Source organism: Martes martes (genome assembly GCF_963455335.1).
Source record: "Martes martes genome assembly, chromosome: 7".
Classification (NCBI taxonomy): domain Eukaryota; kingdom Metazoa; phylum Chordata; class Mammalia; order Carnivora; family Mustelidae; genus Martes; species Martes martes.
The window spans coordinates 53,225,802-53,247,333 of record NC_137894.1 but is presented as its reverse complement, the minus strand read 5'-3'; the positions used below and the strand labels follow the sequence as shown (position 1 = coordinate 53,247,333).

Sequence of the window (21,532 nt, the reverse complement as noted above, 5' to 3'; positions counted from 1 at the left end):
CTATAATTTAGTGGAAGAAAAATAGACGTTGCGGAAGTCCATACAAGCATGAAGAATGTTAAGAAGGAAGAATGCCAGGTAAAGGAAATGCAGAGGAGAGAACACTCACCTAATTTTGAGAGTCTGGGATGGAAGCATCAGAACCATAGGCCTTCTTGCGTTACAAATTTATTTACTCTGTTTTGCTTCCTGATGTAGCTCCAGGTGCCGACAGAGTTTGATACATAATAGGGACTCATTCAAGGCCTATTACATACCTGGCTGTGTTCCTAGGATCCACGGAAATACATTGGTTAACAAGAGAGACATGCTTTTGCTTTACTAGATCTCAGCTTCTAGTGGAAGAAGAGAACAAATTAATAAGATAATTACCATTTGTGACACGTGCTGAAAGAAATGAACAAGGCCACATGTTACAAAGTGAGTATGGGCCCTACTATGAATAGGATAGTTCAGGAGACTTCCAAAAAGGTGTCACCTGAACGAAGTCCTGAAGTATGTCAGGCACAGGAAAGACCAGGGCAGTCGTACTCCAGGGAGAAGAGTGGCTTGTGCAAAGATCTTGGTGCAGGGAAGGATTTGGAATATGCCAGGAAAGAAAATGAGGTCTGGCTGTTTAGGTGTAGGAGGTAACAAGTCAAGTGGTACAAGACAAGGATGGAGAAAAAGGCCATGATCACATAGGCCTTGTAGACCTCACTGAGGACCTTGAATTTTATTCTAATTGTAGTGGTCATCAGTCAGAGGGATTGGGGTAGTAGGTAAGAAAATTGAAGACAAGGCAGGAATTCTGTCTCGTGGAAGCAGGTTGTGGATTGGACCTGGTGTGATCTGTGACCCATCCCTCCCTGACCCCGTGGGCTGTTGGGACAGTGCCGTGGGGTCCTAGCCAAAGTTTTCTCTGGGAGTTAAATAATAGCAGGGCAACTGAGTTTTTAAGTTTGCAATCTTTGCATTGGCATTTCTCTGGAGAAATGGATTGCAAACCATTTTCATGGCTAATCCACTTACATCCCATGATCCTGAGGAAAGCAGAGGCATTCTGAAGAGAGAAAGCCACGGGGACGTGTGACAAGGAGATGAAAACGGCCAGTGCTGTATATGAAGACACCGTGATCTCTTCCAGTTGAGGAAAATTTGACTGTTATTTTTGTCCAGGCAGCTGAGATGAAAGCAGCACATGAAGCAGAAGGGAAGGTGGAGCCCGAGAAGACAGAGTAAGTTCTTGGTAGCTTCGGCTACTTCCAACCCTACGGCAGGTCGTTCTAGATGACATCTCCTGTTGTATTGCTGTGCTTACTAGAAATCTTGATCTCTGTTACAAGAAACAGGTACTGTGCAGGCCCCGGACACACTTCTTTTTACCCCAGCTATCCAATAAGCATACTCCATTACTCATGTTAACTTTGTCATGGCACTAGAAGAGCAGAACTTCCCAATCTGGCTGAACAAATGATTGAACACCCACACTTAGCAACTTCATATAATGGTGGTGGTGGTGTTTTCTAGTATAGTGAATGCGTATTACATGCTGCAGTCTGTGCTAAGGTCTTTTTTGGTTTGTTTTTAGAGAGCACAAATCGGGGGGGAGGGGCAAAGGGAGAGGGAAAGAATCTCAAGCAGACTCCCCACTGAGCTTGGAGCATGACGTGCGGCCCCATCTCACAAGCCTGAGATCACGACCTGAGCTGAAATCAAGAGTCGGCCGCTTAACAGACTGAGCCACCTGGGTGGCTCACTTAAGTCTGACCACAAGCTTAGAAGAATAGGTACTATTACTAATTCCAGCAATCTCTAAAAATCAAGGACAACTTTTCTGAAGGGAAAAAAAAATTTTGTTTATCCCCCTATCAGAAGAGGACTACAAGCACATTTACAACGGACGGCCCCCAATGACCGCAGCTCCTCAGAGCGGCACCGCTCATTAAAGACAGAGCTGGCGTCCAGCCACGGGGGGGTGATACAGACCCTCCAGGAATAATGACAAGATTTCTTTTTAATTTAGTCTCCCTCTCTGGGCCAGGCCTCCCGCTGCCCTTCTGTGCTGATGGGGCTCTTGTTCCTGCAGCCTGGAAGACGGGGAGAAAGAGGATACGGCCAAAGAGGAAGAGCAGGCCGAGGCCCTGTGGGCAGATGTGACAAAGAAGAAGAAGCGACGGCGGGGCCAGAAAGTCGAGAAGCCTGAAGCCTTCATGGCTAATTTCTTCAAAGGGCTGGAAATCTATCAGACCAAGTTACTGGTAGGCGCTCCCGCCCTGCCCTGCTCCTGGCTCAGACCTCAGCCAAGTAGCCGCATTCCATTTCACTGTTCGGGGCCTTACACTTCTTCCTCTTTCTCATTGCTCTTCCTTCCTCTTCTCCTTCATCTGTCTGGTCCTTGTGTGGGGGAAGAAAAGGAGAAGAGGGTAACTTGGGCAAAGCCAGGTGCTCTAGCCCCTCCACCCAGCCTGGAACGCCCTGTGCTATCCACAGCAGGGTGCAGATACCTCCTTCTAGAAGATTCTTCCTGTGTCATGTGCAGACGTGGAGGATCGTAGTCCAAATTTCAGAAGTAGTTGGGTCATCCGGGATGCACAAAGAATATGGTTATGTTAGGTTCTCCTATTACTCCTCAAAAGTTATTCCACATGTAGTCAGCTCTCAGCATAGCTCGTGATGTCCTTTCTCTGACACGTTGCCCAGTGAGGGATAGTTGCTGATGGCCAGGACACCACCAAAGGGAGCACCCCCTCCACAGAGAGCTTGAGCTTTCTACCATTCCCATCCACAAGGGCTGGATTTTCTGGGGAAGATGGCAGTGGGAATACTGCCCCTTGAGAGGACAAAGGCAGAGGCTCTGTGACTTACAAAGGGACAAGGACTCTAGGCCACAGACTGGTCACCTCCTGGATGGGAGCTACAGGGCTCTACAGTGGGCCTTGAATACTCATAATTTCTGCATGGAATGCACACACACACACACACACACACACACACACACCCCTTCACAGCAGCATTTTAATCCTTTGGGGTGGCATGTTCATGCATTTGGTTCCCTGAGGGGTAACCCAGAGCAGGATTCCCTTGAGCATCATTCTCAGCAATTTTTTAAAATCGATGTCCCTGGTTCCTCCCCAAATACATCATAAGTCCAGGGTTACCAATGAGTAGGACTTATTCTGTCTACATTTCTAACCAGGAAAGGTCTTCTGTTTGAGGGAAGAAAGGTCTCTTTCCCTTCTAAAACTCTTCTACTCCTGCCTGTCCTTTCCTTTTCAGCATTACCTGGCCAGGAATTTCTACAACCTGAGGTTCCTCGCTCTGTTCGTAGCCTTCGCGATCAACTTCATCCTACTCTTTTATAAGGTGATACCACGTACAGGGATGATTTGCTAAATAGACGGTATTCTTTTTTAAAATCCTAATAGAATGTGTGCTCTTAATTAGAGCAAAAATGCTAATATCTAAGGAAATTTCTAAGACACGGGCTTCTAAAGGAATATGGTTTTTAGCAGCACAGAGAATGGAGACACCACTTGCCTGGGAAACCAGGTCCGGCACGTTTCCAGAGTTCAGGCTTATTCTAGTCATTATGTCATAAGATCTCCAAATGTGTGTTGGGTACTTCATGTGTGCTGGACCCTACAATGTGATGTATCTCAAAATGAGTAAGAAATATAGTTCTTTCCTTAAAGGATAAGGTAACAGAAAGCCATTATTGTTGGCCTATAGGTTGGCCTATAGAACCATTATGAGGGAAGAATTAACCACAGATGGTTTTTGGATATGAGAAAAGAGGAACTAATCAGGATAAATAAAGATTTTGAACATTGGTAAGTGGGTCTCATAGACCATAGGCACATAATAAATGTCAGTGGAATGAATTAATGAATGATAGGTCCTGGATTCTCGAAATTGTCTTTTACTGGCTGTCCTAACTTTTCCCTCTCTCCCTTTCTATCTAAAACCACCAATCTAACTTTTTTAAAGCCAACTTTTACCTACACCAGCCTGCCCCTAGGTTGAACAATAATGGCCTTCTGTTGCCTGGAGAGGAGAACTAGAAGTCCACAGGAGGTGTGGCAGAGCTTGGCTTTCCCCTTGCTGAGGTTGAAGGGACAGTGATCCAGGCACAGAGAGCCCGTGGGAGGTGGAACCACAGGGCAAGAGCCTCGCAGGGGGAGAGCCTCATAGGCATAGATCCGGTCGTCACCTGGGTCCAGATGGCCGATGAAACCATGAATGTCAAAGGTGTCTAAAAAAGAACGGGAGATGTCAAGTGTGTGTGTGTGTGTGTGTGTGTGTGTGTGTGCATGTGTGCACATGTGCGTGCACGTGCACATGTGTGTGTTGGTGTCTCAGCCCCTCCCCAGGCCATGGTATTTCAGAAATTACCTCCCATGGCCTGGGGATCCTAGCATAGGTAGTACAGTGTTCCTTACTTTGATTTTTTTTTTTTCTTTTTTTGGAGAGATCGTTTTTGTCTCTTAAAAATTTTGTTCGTAGTTAAGAGAAATACTGGAGATTCCTAGGAGGACGTTCCATAAAAGCTCATTCTGTCAGCAGGTAATGCTGCGTCCCTAGTCTGTGCAGCAGGTGCTAGCATGCTAAACGATGGGGGAGAGCCAGTGGCAGAGGCCCTCTCTGATGTTGATAAGAGTGTGTGTGTCTTGGGCCAGGTCACCGAAGAACCTTTAGAAGAAGAGACAGAAGACGTTGCAAACCTGTGGAATTCCTTTACCGATGAGGAAGAGGAAGAAGCGATGGTGTTCTTTGTCCTGCAGGAGAGTACTGGGTACATGGCACCCGCGTTGCGGGCCTTGGCCATTATCCACACCGTCATCTCTTTGGTCTGTGTGGTGGGCTATTACTGCCTGAAGGTGAGTCATGGGCCGTTCTGAATCTAGCCAGACTCCTTGGGGGAAAACACATCATTTCGAACCCAGCCAGGCCTTTGTTCTCCAGGGCTGTGCTGGTGGGCTGGGGCTCATGGAGTGGCTGAGAACCGCAGACTCTGGCCACACCCGGAGCCTTTTAAATCCGAATCTGCAACTCAGCATGCCTCCTGGGGGATCTGTGTTCACACCCACTTGAGAAGCCTTGCTCTGGGAGTCCCTTTTCAGGCACTTCCTATTGAGTTTTGTGGGACTAGAATCACCAGGCTAAGTCACACGTGGAGCTAACAATGAGAGCTGCTTCCGATCTGTGAACTTCGGTTAGAATTTTTACAGAAATGCTTTTCACCTTTCAAAGTGTGTTAGGTTTCAACTACTCAAGATAGCAGATGAAAACTTACTGATGAATTACCATTTCAGTTACCTAGCGCTCTGTAACAGATTGCCCCCCAAAACTTAGTGGCTTAAAACGACAATCATTTTCATTCTCTGGCTTGACTGGTCACATCTGAGCAATCCCTCTGCTCTGTGTGAAGGCAGCTGTGTCAGCCACCATCTGTCAGCTCAGCTGGGCTGGACTGTCCAGGATGGCACGCTCTTGCGCCTGGAACGTTGGCAAGGGAACAAACAGCTGGAAGGCTGGGCTCAGCCAGGGCTCTCTGTGAAGACTCAGGGCATCTCTGAGTCACAGGGCAGCCCAGACTCATTGCTGCAAAGAAGGCTTGGGGGGGGGGCGGCCCACAAGGGCATGAATATCAGGAGACTTAGTTCACTGGGGCCATCTTCACAAACTACTACAGTTTTTAGGAATCTTCGTATATTCGTACAAAGCCCTCTGTTCTATTTTTGGTGTTCTAAGTCCAGTTCTGCTGCTGCTAGACCACATCTTTTTTCTCATTACATTTCTTTCCTTCTCTTGATTGGAAGTCTCCTTGGCCATACACCGTGCCATTTTCTCCCTGGGAAGAGTCCACAACATGTATTCCTATCCTTGTGGCCGTCACTTCCCCTGGTGAACTAGAGTATCCTGTGGGAAGTCTAGCTACCCCACTGGGGAGACCACGGGTCCTGACCCACGCTAAGGACTCCTTTGTAATGATAAAAGCACAGACTCCGGAGCGAGGCTGCCTGGGTGGGACTCCCAGCTCGCCACTAACCTCCCCGTTCCTATGATTTCATCTGTAAAAATGAGTGTTCTAATCGTAACACCAACTCCTAAAAGTTGCTGGAAGTGTTAAATGAATTACTGTGTGTAACGGGACTCAGAACCCCAAACATAGTAACCACGAGAGCATGTTGGTGGTTTTCCTTAGTCTGGTATCCTGGACTCATTGGCTTATTGGCCTATTGGCTTCAGCACAGACACACCGGCTGCCTAGAAAAGACAGAAGGTAAACACTACCTTTGGAATAAAGACATGGAGGTCCTCCTTACAAGAGTATATAAACCCTTAGAAGATTGAAGGGGGAATGCTTCGAATCCCAGAGATGAGTACTGCTCCAGTCCTTGGTAGTATTAGTAGTAGTAGTAGTATTCAGAATCTTCTCCGAATACAGCCAACGTGAGTCAGAGTGGCTTTACCTTTGCTTTCCCTCCTACATCATCCATTAGCGAGTAGCAATCGTTGATTCCTCACAGTGTGCAATGCCTATTATTAGCCTTTGCCATCTTCCTGTCATTAGTCTTTTATCTTCTTGGTGGTGTTTTGTCATTTTAAAGAAAAAAAGGGCAAGAAGTAACTTCACAAATGATTATCCAAATTTTGTCCTTTTTTTTCTTGGAAATTAAGAAATAGTGTGGGGCATATGGATATCATGAGCTTTGAGAAAGAGTTACTGGAAGAAACTGTTTGGAGACCCAGGCCTGAGGGATGTTGCTATGTACCCAGTGGATTTCCGGCCGCGTGACAGGCCCCGGCTCTGTCTGCCATTAAGCTCTCCTGGCTAGAGGAGTGCTGGCTACTCACTTCCTGGGATTTCAGTAGTCTCCTCTGACCTCACTAACTCTGTCCCTTGTTTGAAGCATGTGTGTTTGGTGCTGGTTGGAGCAAGGAGATTACTTTCCCCTCCTTCTCTGTGTACCTTTATGGTGTTAGGTCATCAGAGCCATGCCACCATCTCTAGGCTAAAATGACAGTGACAACTGGAAGAGAATGGAGATTGATAGTCAGGAACCAGTAAATGTGCTGCTTCAATACCGAAAAAAACTTCAATACCGAAAACTTCAATACCGAAAGAGCATACAGAGCCCAGTGAATCCTCTCCTCCTAGCTAGCAAACCATGTTTCATCAACCAAACATCAGTACCATGACATGAATATGACCATAGCCATTGAAGGGGGCTGGAATATGCCATGGTATTTCTGTGGCTGACCAATCCACTCTAGAACAGTTCATTGTCTTTCTAAATCTTGGTTCAACTCCAGTCTAGGAATCCTAGGGGACCTAACTCATTTGGCCTAGGGACTGGTCTAAATATGGCCTTCTCCCCAGGATGGGTCAAGGAGTCTGGTTTGTATTACTGTCAGCTATTTAATACAAACCTTGAAGGGTGGCCCAAATGAAACAGCTTTTTGGAGACGGAGGCATATTAGCCAAAGGAGTGAGAAGAGATTTATGTGACTTTAGATCTACAGCAAGGCACCCAAAGAATCCTACTGCGAAGAAATTACTGGGTCAGGCGCACCTGGCTGGCTCAGTCAGGGGAGCATGTGACTCCTTGATCTCAGAGTCATGAGTTCAAGCTCCAGGTTGGGCATAAAGATTACTCACTAAAAAATATAAACTTAAGAGAGAGAGGGTGAGAGAAAGAGAGATCACCGCCCTGAAGTTGGAAAGGCTAATTTGTGGGGAATTCTTAGGAGAGGGTGCTGTCATCTGAAAGCCTTCTCTAGTAACCAGTGTCTTCCCACTCTTAGGTCCCTCTGGTGGTATTCAAAAGGGAAAAAGAAATCGCCAGGAAGCTGGAGTTTGATGGCCTATATATCACTGAGCAGCCATCTGAAGATGACATCAAGGGGCAGTGGGACCGCCTGGTAATCAACACACCGTAAGTGTCTCCCTCCCCTCCAACCGGAAAAGGAAAAGGATCTGTACTGTAAGTAGAATGACATGTTCTTAACCAGCCTTGGAGACTGATTAATAGAAAGCTTTTTGGGGGGCGGGGGTTCTAGGACTTATTTCCTCCACTGCCTTCCGAGTAAAATAGCCTGTTCCCCCTCAGACCCTTGTGCATGTCTCTGTGCATTTAATGGGGGACAGAGGATGTGATCAGGGAGTGCTGAGCATATTTAATTAAGACCAGATGGTCCAGGACAGTATGATTTAGTTTTTCATGTTCAAGTCATATAGAATATTTCCCTGGCCCGGGGGTTCTGAGATCATCTGCTCGGCTTCTCCAGAGCTCCCATATGGCACAGCAGTTCGAGGACAGCACCACCACTGAAGTCTTCTCAGACAAGTGGCCTGGTTGGTAATAGAACTCCTGCCATTATCACTTGGTAGGCAGTCCCTTGGGCACTTAAAATAGGGCCATCAGAGTGGGGCGGGGTGGGGAGGGATGCTACCACCTGTGGCACGAAGCCTGCTTTGTTGTAATTAGTACTGTGGTGGGAAAGAGCACTGACTCCCCAGATAGAGGTCAGCTCTGTCACTTAGTTGTCTGTGAAAGGGGCAAGGTAATGAAGCCTACTGAGCCTTGAGTTCCTTCTCATTAATCGAGGCATGAGAACACCACCTCCTGAAGTCCAGGAGGACCAATGAATGTATGTTATATGCCTGGTACGGTGCCTGGTGCGTGGTAGGCACCCAGCTGTTTGTCATTCCCTTTGTCTACGTGTTCAGAAAATGGCCATCATCATTAGTGAAGGGAACACTAGTGTGTTCACACCTAGGAGAGTGAGAGTTTCGAGGTAGATCAGTGTGCTGAAAAAAAGAGATACGGGGCTAGATATGTAAACAGAGGTGACTGTTGAAACTCTTAGCTGCGCCAATTAAACTGTGCACATCTGCAAACAACCACCCTGACCCCTGGGGGAAGAAAATTGCTCCTGATCCAGAGATGGTCAGGCAGGTCAGGAGGGAGGCAGCTCTATAAAGTCACAACAGAGCTCTTTAAAATAGTCTCTAGAACAGGAAGATGCGGGGTGGGGTGGTGAGCTTGCAGATCAAAAGCCTGTCCCCCGCTGCAGGTCCTCACCAATCCCCTCAAATAAGGAAAACTACTAAGCAGGGTTTCTGATACTTTGTCATCATATCACAGAAATTTTGGATACTATTAAATAATATGATTCTTTGATCAGCTTTCTGCAATTATCAGTAATGCTTATATATGTGATACAGGTGATATGGCCTAAAAGTCCCAGTAAAAAGGCAGTTTAGTATCTAGAAATAAAAGTATCTAAGGAGTTAATGAGATAAGTACACTAAAACGTTCCAACAAGGATATTTACTGTTTTTTTATTTGAAGTGGTTTAAATGTCTATGAGTAGAGAAATGCATAAATAGGTTTTAAAATTTTTAGATAGATGGATCTTTTTTTCCCCACAATAATGGCATCATAGCACATGTAGTCCTTCCCAGTAACCTACTTTTTATAGCTAACTACATATCAAAAAGAGCTGTCTTTTCTTTTTATATTGTTAAATACACATATTAAGAAAATATAAAATATATATCTTAAAGTACAATAATGAACTACAAAGTTTTAAAAACGGAACCTTGCTCACAGCTTCCAGGTCCCAAACGTTCTCCCTGATCTCTCACTGATCATAACCGACCTAACCCCCACTTAACTACTCTCCTGGCTTTAGTGATATTCATTCTTTTCCTTTAGTATATAGTTTACCGCTTAGGTATGTGTCCCTAGAAGCGTTCTTTCACTTTGACTATTTTTGAACTTTGTGTAAATGGAATTATGTTATATGCATTACTTCTGTTCAACACTGCATCTGGGAACTCACCCATGTTGATGTGTACGGCCATAGTTTGGTCATTCTCAAAACTGTGGCATTTTTCATTATATGAGTATTTATCATATATATGTCCTGTATTTATTCATTTTCCTGACAATGGATATCTCAACTGTTTCTACTTTCTGGCTCTTAGAAACAGTGGGACAATGAACACTTTTATACCTAAGGCTCCAGTAAAAGAGTTTCTCTAGAATAGAGACCAGGAAAGGAATGTGTTTAATAGTAGGAGATACAAATGTTTGTCTTGATTTACATTCCAGCCATCCCTCTGTGAGAGCTCCTGCTCCTTTGCCTCTTTGCCACACTTGTTAAGATACTCAGATAATTGTGCTCATTTGATAGGTATGTAATAGCATCTCCCTGTGCCTCTCCTTCATTTTTAAAGAGGTTGAGCTTCGATATATAGAAGTATTGCTTATTGATACATTCCCCTTCTGGAGGTTCTGTTGTCTACCTCACACTTTCAGGATTATTATCAAGTAAAATTATGTTTTCTACCTGCAAGGAGCTTACATACCTAGTCAGGGGACAAGAATACTCAGACCAAGGTGAGATCATGCCTGTGAAATGATCTTGCCTGGAACCTTCAGTAAGTGGCCCTGTGGCATCACTTATGGAATTTTCCACTTAGGACAAAATGTGACCAAGGCTGAGTTGTACGTTATAGACCATTTGTATGAGGGATTTAAGAGAAAGGAGATTTTAGTGTGGACAGAGGAAGCCTGGATTGATTTTTTTTTATTTGCTTTGTTTATTTTAGGTTCTAACTGTAATACATGAAAAAAAAATCAAGTAGAAAAATGTACAAAGAAGAAAATCAAAACAATCCTTTCCATGCCTCTAGAGATAAAATCTATTACCACTTTACTCTGTAAACTCAGCACTTGTTTTTGCTTTGAAGTGACATTTGGATGTTTGAAACAAAGAAATTGCTTTAGCTTACCCCCTCCCCCGTCCCTGCAAGAAAATTTTTTAAAGATTGTCAGCGTGTTGGTGGGGAGGAGGGGAGTGACATTTGCTGACGGTTATTCTTCTGAGGGGTCCATGAGCAGAGGGAGGTCCTCACTTCCTTATCACCAGCTTGGGTGGTCTTTATAGAATAGGAAACTACTGTGTTCCAGAGTCAGGAAGAATGGACTCAAATTAAGGAAAACAGAACTAAGAATGCATGCACCGATGGCCAGAGGCTCCTTGGTTACAGTCTGAACTCACAAGGATCTCTCCCAGAGAAGATCAATCATTGTGGAATGGAGAAAAAAAAATTTTTTTTAATTAGAAAGGAAGTTGGGGTGCCTGGATGGCTCAGTGGTTTAAGCCTCTGCCTTTGGCTCAGGTCATGATCTCAGGGTCCTGAGATTGAGTCCCACATCGGGCTCTCTGCTCAGCAGGGAGCCTGCTTCCCCCCATCTCTCTCTGCCTGCCTCTCTGCCTACTTGTGATCTCTGTCAGTCAAATAAATAAAATCTTAAAAAAAAAAAGAAGGAAGGAAGCATGCGAGGTGGGGAGCGGCAGAGGGAGAGAGAGAATCCCAAGCAGGCTCCCCGCTGAGCATAGAGCCCCATTTGGGCCTCCATCTCATGACCCTGGGATCATGACCTGATCTGAAATCAAGAGTCAGATGCTTACCCGACTGAGCCACCCAGGTGCCCCAGGAAAAAAATATCTTAAATGGGTTTTGCCAACATACTTGAAAGTGATAGTTCCTCCTGGACTTTAACAATTACAAACCCTTTGCAGTGAGCTGGTAGAAGTTACTAGGCTGAAGAAAGACATTCCTCTGGGGGGTTAGGGATGGTATGGTAAATGGAACCACCTCTGAAAGACAGAGGGATCTAATTCCCTGAGAAAAGCAGACCCCACAGGTATTATATGGGGATGGAGAATAGAGTGGAAGAGCACTGTGGTTAAGAAAAACCCCACATACATGAACTAAAGGGATTCCCATACCAGAAACATCAAGTTAGGAACCTTGTCTGTACTTCCCACCACTGTATCCCTATCACCTACCCCAGGGACCAACATCAAGTTAAGTACTCCATGAATGAAGCCCGAATGCATGTGTTTCCCTATAGGGTTTTGTTTCTAGTTATACTGGGATCAAGAAACATCTCCTTGCTTCTGTCTAGTCTGCCATCACAAATCCTGGCTCTTTACCATATTTCTTTCTTTTTTTTTTTTTTAAGATTTTATTTATTTATTTGACAGACAGAGATCACAAATAGGCAGAGAGGCAGGCAGAGAGAGAGAGGGAAGCAGGCTCCCCGCTGAGCAGAGAGCCCGATGCGGGGCTCGATCCCAGGACCCCGAGACCATGACCCGAGCTGAAGGCAGAGGCTCAACCCACTGAGCCACCCAGGCGCCCCTCTTTACCATATTTCTGAGGCAGAAAATGCAGAGTGGCTCTCCAGGTGTTTCAGAAGTCAACACAAAGAAGCAAAACCATAGATCAGTTAGATCTGTGGTGACTCTGAGCTTCAATCAGTCTGAATTCTTGAATGAGCAGGACAAAACCCAAGGAGATCCTAGATCCAGACACAGATCTCACAGCTCCTTGATATGTTTGCCTTGATGTTAAGAACCTCCCCTTTTCATTTTCTTTTTCAGATCTTTTCCTAATAACTACTGGGACAAGTTTGTTAAGAGAAAGGTATGCCTTGTCAGTTGGTGGGGGCTGGTTTCTATGACCACCAAAAAAATGGGAGATTTTTTTTTTTTTAAGTTCTACATACACAAACATGAATAAATTTGCTGTTGCTTTTAGGATGGTATTTTGAACAGAGTAAGTCACAGAAGGTTTTTTGTATGAACATATGTAGGTTTTGGCTCCATTCTTATACTCCCTGCCCTAAACGGCTTAACACAATCACTACTTTCTGCGTACTAGTTTTCTTCTCCCCTCCCAATAGATATCAGCTTGAAGAGTGGTTTTCACTTGGTCTTTCATTCCTGTTTTCTCCCGGGGTTATTTTTTTCCTCCTCATTTTCCTGTTGCATTTTGAGTCCTGTCTTCATCAACCCCCTGAAAGAGCCCGGAGCATGGGAAGCTCTGAAGAACTCGGGGCTGGCGACCGCGTAGTGATGTGCAGCCCGGGCTGCCCTGTCGCCCTCTCTCTCCAGGTGATCAACAAGTACGGCGACCTCTACGGAGCAGAACGCATTGCAGAACTCCTGGGTTTGGACAAAAATGCCCTGGATTTCAGCCCAGTCGAAGAGAGCAAAGCAGAGGCGGCTTCTCTTGTGTCATGGTACAGAGCTTAGGAGTTCAAATCCCAAGTCTGGCCCAAGGGGATCCTTTGTTTTTCCAGTTCTCCTCTGTGTGCCAGAGGGAGGGACTACAGCACGCCCGTGGGTGCTCAGGCTCTTCTCTGGCTTAGGTGTTTTCTTCTAGGTTCTGACATCCTGGGAGAACGTGGCCTCAAAAACCTTAAAGACCTCCCAGCTCTTATGCCTGTTCAAGCTGAAAGAGAAAGACTAATTAAAACTTCAAGATGTGTGATTCAGCCATTCTCGGTCTCCTGGGGAACACCACACACAACTTGATAAAGCTCAGAGCTGTGTTTAGATTATTAAACCCGAGAGAAAAAAAACTTAATTTTTCCCCTTATTAAACACTTAACTAAAGTCTGACATTTATACGTTTTAAAAGGCTTTTGTTCCCCTCCAGGCTGAGTTCCATCGACATGAAGTACCATGTCTGGAAGCTGGGAGTTGTCTTTACTGACAACGTGAGTACGGCTCCCGGAAAAACAAGATCCTGAGCCGCGGGGTCAGGGGTGTCACGGGATGCCGTAGGGCCACACGCTAGGGTGGGTGCCAGGAAGACTCCGCTCTTGCTTGTCAGAGATGGATGCCCTTCCCGGTGCTGGGAGAACAGTAGTGCGGAAGGCAGGTGGGCTTTCACTGGGCAGTTCTCTGGCCAGTCACAGCACGTCAGCTCCTCAGTATTTAAGAACAAAAATGGTTTCATGGGCCCCTCAGGAGGCACGAATGCTTGAAAGGTTGCTCAACTGCCTCTCTGTCCTTTCTGCACAGTCCTTTCTCTACCTGGCCTGGTATACCACCATGTCAGTCCTGGGCCATTACAACAACTTCTTCTTTGCTGCTCATTTGCTGGACATCGCGATGGGCTTCAAGACACTGAGGACTATTCTGTCATCTGTAACTCACAACGGCAAGCAGGTACTGGGGTCTATACCATACAGAACAGGAGAGGCCTAGATGTGGGTTGGGGGAAAGAAAGTCGACAGCGGGTGGTACACTGGTGTATGCCAGGAAGGTGTGTGTCATGGTGTGTGGTCCACGCTTCTTGGCCAAACACGTGAACTAGTAGATTGTTACTGCAGAACTGCAGCCACCACTGAAGAGATGTAAGACCTTGGTGTAAAACCCTCAGCACTTAGATCAGCCGGAAGAAGGGGGGAGAGAAGGAGGTGATGGACATATCAGAATCACTCTGGAGACTTTTTCTGGTTTACTCTTTCCTCCACAAATCTGATACATTCCCTGGGGGTTGGTAAGCAGGCTATGCAATTTAGAAGCTCCCCGGGTGCTCTGATACATGGTTCTGATTAAGAAGCAATCACTTAGACATACACACACACACACACACACACACGTCTGTACCTCTATCTGTCTACGTAGACATGGCTCTGTCCAGCCTCATCAATATCCGGTCTGTTTTCTGCAGTGTTGTCAGGGGCAATCCCTTGATTAAAATCCTCTGATGGCTCCTTTTGTCAACAAATTCAAACTCCTTAGCATTTCATTCCTCATTAAGCGTAACTTCGTAAATAATACATGAGTTTCCTTCCATCTGTAAACCTTCTTGTAGGAGAGGGGGAAAATAAAGAAGTTAATATGGGCCTAGCTGTGTACAGCCATTATGGAAAACCGTATGGAGGTTCCTCAAAAAATTAAATCTAGGACTGCCACATGATCTAGCAGTCCCATTTATGTGTATATGTCCAAAGCCAATGAGATCACTATATCAAAGAGATACCTGCGTTCCCATGTTCAGTGAAGCATTATTCATAGTAGTCAAGATATGGAGAAAACCTAAGTGTCCATCAATGGATGAATGGAAGAAAATGTCATATACACAGACAATGGAATATTAATTAGCCATTAAAAAAAAGGAAATCCTGGGATTCACAGCAACATAGAGGAACCATTAATGTTAAGGGAGATAAGCTAGACAGAGAAATACAAATACTGTATGATCTCACTTATATGTGGAATCTAGAAAAATTGAACTAGAACCAAAGAATAAAATGATGGTTGCCAGGGGATAGGGGAAAGGGGGCACGTCAGTCAGAGAATACAAATTTTTAGCTATGAGATGAATAAATTCTGGTGATCAAATGTAAAGCAGGGTACTTTAGTTAAAAATACTGTTTCATGTACTTGAAATTTGCTAAGACAGTAGATCTGGTGTTCTCACAGCAACCCCCCCCCATAACTGTGTGAGGTGACAGATATGTTAATTACCTTGATTGTGGCACCATTTGACAATGTATACATATATTAAATCATTACTTTGTACACCTTAAAAAATAGGGATTCCAACTAGAAAAAAAGTCAAAATTGACCTTTAATTGTTCTGAAATGAAATGTGTCAGAATCAGATCTGTAAATACAGAGAACCGATGGTTGCCAGAGGGAAGAGGGTTGATGGATTGGGCAAAATGGGTGAAGGGAGTGGGAGGCACAGGCTGCCAGTGAGGGGATGAATAAGCCGTGTTAATACAAGGCTCAGCGCAGGGAAGATAGTCCTTGTACTGTGGTAGCGTGTGTGGTGACAGACGGGAACTGCACCTCTGCTGAGCACAGTGTAACATACAGAGATGCTGAATCACCACGTTGAGCACCTGGAACTAACGTAACATTGTCCAGTATACTCAGATTTCTAAAAGATAAAAGGTTCTGGATCATCGGGCGTTAGGGTGGTTTATTTCCTCTAGGTTTCTGGTAGTAGCCACAGTCATTGTTTCTTGTTTGGTTGATGATAAAAAGAATGGAGAAAAGCCGGAAATACAGATTTGCTGCCACATACAAGGCGCTCAAGTCTAGGGAGGTAATAACAGAACCCGTGATCTGGATGTTTGCCTAGAGTGTTAAATGCTTCCTTACAGGTTCCTGGGAGAAAGACCCTTGTGTATTTTTACATGTGTGTCTTGGGAACTTTCATCCTATAAAGGCAGTGTTTCCCAAAGTGTGATCTGTGGAACACCAGTTCTACAGTTCAGTCTTTTGGAATTATTTCCTTTCCCTTTACTCAGATATTGAAACTTCAGTTTTTATTGATTTGGCTTAATGGCATTACACAAAACTGTACCTTAAATGGAAAGCTTAAACAATGAATTTCTTATACGGGCTTGCTAAATAAACTCTGGCAAGATTGTGAAAAACAAAACAATACTAGCAACTGTGCCCAGTTTGTGCCATGGGCCAGGTACTGTGACAGGCACAACTTACTTTGTAAGGTAGACGTTATGCTCACTTGACAGAGAAGAGAACTGAAGCTCAGAGAGGCTAAGTGTCTCACCCAAGACCACACAGTTGCTAAGTGACAGAACTAGCCCATTTCTTCCTTGGTGCAAAGCCCAGGTTCTTGGTTTCTAAAACCAACTGCATTCTGTTGAGGTCCACTATCTGAGGTTTGGTAAGTTATTATTCATCAAAGAAGCCTTTGAATATTTTTCTTCTGGTATTTATCTCAGTACTCATGCCTACCCTTTTTGTGTAGCAACTCAAAACTCAAGAGCAAAGCTCTTATCTCCGTAATGACTGCAATCTGCACCTCTCCAGCTCAGCCCCAATCCCTCCAATGGGCCATTGAGCAGATCCTGCATCATGCTATTTAGAGTACTTCCTCCAGCCAAGAAACAAGCTTGCCCTATGACCCCTGCAAAGGTTCTAGGCAGATTTCTTGATTATGAAAAATGTCACTTCACTGAACCATCATAAATAATTCTTATGGCAGTTTCGAAGCTGTGACAATTATCCATTCATGGTTATTTATGAAAACATGTAGGGACACCCACCAGTCCAAAGAAACTTTCTTTAGAAGTGGCGTTAGAGTGGAAGCCATATTATGAAGCCTCCACTCGCGGCCATCTCTGTAGAAAAGCAAGGGCACCCTCCTCCTAGCTCTGTCACTGCTCAGTCCTTAAATCCCTCTTTACATTGCTGAGGCCCAGCCCATGCCCCTGGCATGTGTCTGCTAGGGCTGCTGTCACAGAATACCAGGCTGGTGGTGTAAACAACAGACATTTATTTCCTCTCAGTTCTGAAGGCTGGGAGTCTAAGATCAGGGTGGAGGTAGACCTGGTTTCCTTCAGAGGCCTCTCTCCTTGGTTTAGACCTGGCCACCCTCTTGCTTTTTCACTTGATCTTCCCTCAGTGCCTGCAGCTCCTGGCATCTCTTTGTGTCCTAATCTCTTGGAAGAACTCCAGGTAGACTAGAGCAGGGCCCATTCTAAAGCCATCATTCCAATTTACCTCCTTAAAGGCCCCATCTCCAAATCCAGTCACATTCTGAGATGCTAGAGCTTATGAATTTGGGGGAGATAGAATTTAGTCCACAATTACAATCTTCTCCCCAGAGCCCATTTCGTCCACCTGCAGTAGGACAGCCTTCGCTGCCACTCCCTCCTCTGTCCCCTTTCCACCTCACCTTTCTTGTTGCCTTGGAGTCTCCTGAGACGCTCTGGAGAAGACCCACCTCCTTTCTCCTGTCTCCCTCCTGCCCCCAGCTGGTTCTGACTGTCGGTCTCCTGGCCGTGGTGGTTTACCTCTACACCGTGGTGGCCTTCAACTTCTTCCGCAAGTTCTACAACAAAAGTGAAGACGACGATGAGCCCGATATGAAGTGTGATGATATGATGACGGTGAGAGCCCATCACTGACAGAGATTAGAGCAGAATACAGGTCTCCTCTAAAAGGGGGAAGTGTCCCTGAGAGGGGGAAGGAGACAGGTTGCAGAAGCCCAGGTGGAAAGACCACATTGTAGGGGGGCGGGGGCTGTTCTCATCCGTCTGTGCTTGTGTTAAAGATGCCAGTTACCTTTATCTGAACGTGAATGGACCTGAAGCTAAATTTCTTGGAAGTCCAACTTTGGTTCTTTGAGATCTGAGAGGGATCTATTCCCAGGAAACTGGTGCTCAGTTTATTCCAACAGGTCTGATGGGGTTCTTTTAGAAGAACTACTATCATCTGAAAAAAAACATCAGAGCAGCAGGCTGGAGGGGAGGGGAGGAGGTCTTGCTATCCAACCAGCCACTCGCTTGTGGGCAAAAAGGGCAGAGCTCCGGGTGAGCTGGCAGAGGGAGAGGACCAGTGTGACCAGCATGCACTCCACACTACCCCTGGCTTTCCACGATCACTGCCTTTCCCTTTGCACCTCGCCCCTCGAAGTAGGATGCCCCTCCAAGTAGGACGGCGCCCTGCTCTGGGAGCCAGCTCCTGGATGCCTGTACTGGTTCACACAGATAGCCCTGGAGGAGAAAATGTCTCCTCACGGACACGGCAGGAATCCCTGCCCTCCCGGGTGCATAGAGGATGCAGAAGTAGAGGAGGCCTTTTCCGGAGGTGGCACTTTAAATGAAGGCAAACTACTGTCTGGCGAACGCATGTTCCTCAGGGCCCAGAGTTGGTTTAACTTATACATGCCTACCTGAATTCTCTCTTTTAAAGACTAAGTGTAACAAGTCTTGCCACCTTCCGAGACCCCACTCTGACCATTGGGCGTTGAGGCCAGCAGCTAGCAGCATGAGGACGGACATCACCGGGGAGCGCTGTCATGCTGGGACCCGGCTGTGTGAAAGAGCTAACAACTATCGTGCTCAAAACAAAACTCTGTGATTTTGACCTGAACTGCCATTATTTTTCTTCTCTAGTGTTACCTGTTCCACATGTATGTGGGAGTGAGAGCTGGAGGGGGCATTGGGGACGAAATTGAAGACCCTGCTGGTGACCCTTATGAGATGTACCGCATTGTCTTTGACATTACCTTCTTCTTCTTCGTCATTGTCATCTTGCTGGCCATCATTCAAGGTACTGTGGCCAGTTATGTTAAGTATGAGTGGGCCTTATACCTAGTTCTTTATCTTTCTCTATGACATTATATAGAGAGGTTTATACATTCACTTACTAGTTAACTCAACAATTTATTGAGCATCTACTATGCATGCCGATGGCTAGGCTAAAGCCAGAGATACACCCAGACACTGACACAAGAACCCTGAGAATTGGAATGGAGGACCACCCCTCACCTCGTTTTATCCCCCACTCTGAGCTGGTTACCTCCTTCTCACTCTGCTTCCTAGTTTTTTGTTTGTTTTTACAAAACAATATAGCCTCTACCATTGAACCTCTGCCCTGAGCCCCTGAACAGATTACTTTAAACCCTATATCTGTCTTTGTATTTAAAATACCAGGTCTTATTATTGATGCTTTTGGAGAGCTAAGAGACCAGCAGGAACAAGTGCGAGAAGATATGGAGGTAATGTTTGACTAGCTCCAATGCTTATTTCTGTATCTTATGGAAAATGGGTTTAAGTAATCGGGTCTGCTATTATGTAGGGCCAGTCTTAGGCAAATGCCGGACAAAGTTTGCTTGCCATGCCTGTCCTCTGTGCCTGTCTGCCAGCTCCGGGAACTTCGTCTGCCTCACCCTCCCTGCTCTGCACCAGCCTGCTTCCCCGTCTGCCATCCTGCTGCTAGCTAGGAGTTGACGATGGGACACTGTGGGGAGGACCAATAGCCAAAAGCATTAGAGAGAGACATCTTTTTCATCATCTGTCCATTCAGAGATCAGCAGCCCTTTCCCTCCTGCCTATAATGTCATGTGTACTAATGCCTTTACTGCTCCTCTTATTCATCTTAGACTAAATGTTTCATCTGTGGGATTGGCAATGACTATTTTGACACGACTCCTCATGGCTTTGAAACACATACCTTACAGGAGCACAACTTAGCCAACTATTTGTGAGTATCCGTGGTCAACAGAGGTGACAGTGGCTGGGGGAAGGAGCTGCAGAGTAAAATATGTCACAGGGTTATGTCATAGGGTTCCCCCTGTGCATGCCATTTCTGCCTGTTTCTCTGAAAAAGTAGAGGCAGTTAGGAAAAAACTTCAAGGAGTCTTGATGAGCTTGCCTCTTTGTCCATGTTCCCTGCCTTTCTGGGCTTTGACAGACGTGTGCTATGGGCTTTCCCTGCACCTCTCAAAGGTCAGCCCGTGCACCTGCGATGAGACCCCATGCCTTCCTCATGTCCCATATCTACAGCAATTTCTTTCTCTACCCGATTTATCCTGTCACCATGCAAGTGTTATTTTTTTTTTTATCCTAAACAAAGAACAAAGCCTGCCGCCCCACTTCTACTTCCAGCTCTTGCCCTGCTTTCTTTCCCTTCCAGTAAAACTTAAAGGGTCTGCACTTACTGTCTTCGATTCTTCTCTTCCCGTTCTCCTTTGAACCTACCCCAGTCAGGCCCCTCCACACCACATCACACTTGCTCCTATTGAGGTGGTCCATGAGCTGCCTGTTGCTGGGTGCTGTGGTCACTTTGCAGGCCTCACCCCACCTGTCCTCTCCTGGGAACATACAAGCTCCAGGAGAGCGGGATAGTTGTGGGACACGGGTGTTTCATACCGCTGTATCCTAGCACATGGGGTAGAAGTCCTTGGTCCCCAGAAGGTGCTAATAAGCATTTCACTTGTTCTGAGGTCAAGCTGTCGCTCAGAAACAAGTTATTCAGAACCCATTATGTACCCTGTGAAGCTTCTATCTTAAAGAGACTCTGAATGGGCAGGTAATCTATATTCTCTGTAAGTGATCATTTTTCAAGAAAAGGGAAAAAGCTGCCCCCGGCCCATGTCTTCCTTTCTGGGTCTACATTTTCAGGAAAAACCAATCTTTAGGATGGAACAGGCCTAGCCTTTGGGAAAGTTATTATTGTCAAAAAGAAGTACCAAAGACCTATCTTTTTGCTAGAATACTTTATATACTAGAAGACAAAAACACAAAATAAAAAAAAAAACTTTAATATATCCTTCCTCAAGTCATGAGTATTCATCACTGTTAACTCTCATGAGGAGAGTTTCCATCTTAATGGAGGCGATCAGAATGGATGTCCTTCTAGAGGTGAGCACCTGGCCCTTTGTCAGGACCCGTGAGTAGAGAAATGTGAAAGGGTGTTGTGATGCTGTCCCCCTTCAGCATCCTCCCTTAGCACTACGTATTATAATAATCTCCCTTCTGGCTCTCTGCACTGCTAGCAGCATGCTGGAGGAGAGAAAACCCATCTTGTTCATATTTGAAACCCCCCCCTAAAAATGGTGCTTTGCCAAATAAATGTGCTGGGAACTAATGTCTTCCATCCCCGAGTCTCGAACATGATAAAGCTATTGGCCGTGTGGCCTTCTTAGTCTGCTAAAAGGACAAGGAATGAAATCTTTTTATCGCTGCTGAAGCTGCAGATCTAAGGAGACCCTGAGAGAATTTGAAGTCTGGAGCTCAGGCTCTCCCCGTCCCCAGTCCTGTCCTTGAGGGCACAAGACGGGCTCCTTTGAAAGCGGCCTCTGAGATCCTGCAGTGTGAGCTGAAAGACCAGCCCCAGCTTCCGTGGATACTCGGGTGAACCAGATGAACAGACTTGAACCCTAGCCACACCACCGTTAGCA

General features: G+C 45.6%; 1 protein-coding gene across 2 annotated transcripts in view; it reads left to right on the top strand.

The window, feature by feature from the left end:
- The window catches only part of RYR3 (ryanodine receptor 3), a gene marked incomplete at its 5' end in the record, with an annotated part of 503,048 nt that overhangs the window by 478,882 nt on the left and 2,634 nt on the right, over positions 1–21,532 (top strand). For both annotated transcript variants that reach the window (XM_080809903.1, XM_080809904.1), the window contains 13 exons: positions 1,159–1,217; positions 2,069–2,240; positions 3,259–3,345; positions 4,659–4,859; positions 7,792–7,922; positions 12,451–12,493; positions 12,964–13,091; positions 13,511–13,571; positions 13,879–14,025; positions 17,601–17,735; positions 18,744–18,900; positions 19,284–19,348; positions 19,733–19,833. In XM_080809903.1, the coding sequence (XP_080666029.1) occupies positions 1,159–1,217; positions 2,069–2,240; positions 3,259–3,345; positions 4,659–4,859; positions 7,792–7,922; positions 12,451–12,493; positions 12,964–13,091; positions 13,511–13,571; positions 13,879–14,025; positions 17,601–17,735; positions 18,744–18,900; positions 19,284–19,348; positions 19,733–19,833 (1,487 nt within the window). The remainder of the gene's footprint in view (positions 1–1,158; positions 1,218–2,068; positions 2,241–3,258; positions 3,346–4,658; positions 4,860–7,791; positions 7,923–12,450; positions 12,494–12,963; positions 13,092–13,510; positions 13,572–13,878; positions 14,026–17,600; positions 17,736–18,743; positions 18,901–19,283; positions 19,349–19,732; positions 19,834–21,532) is intronic.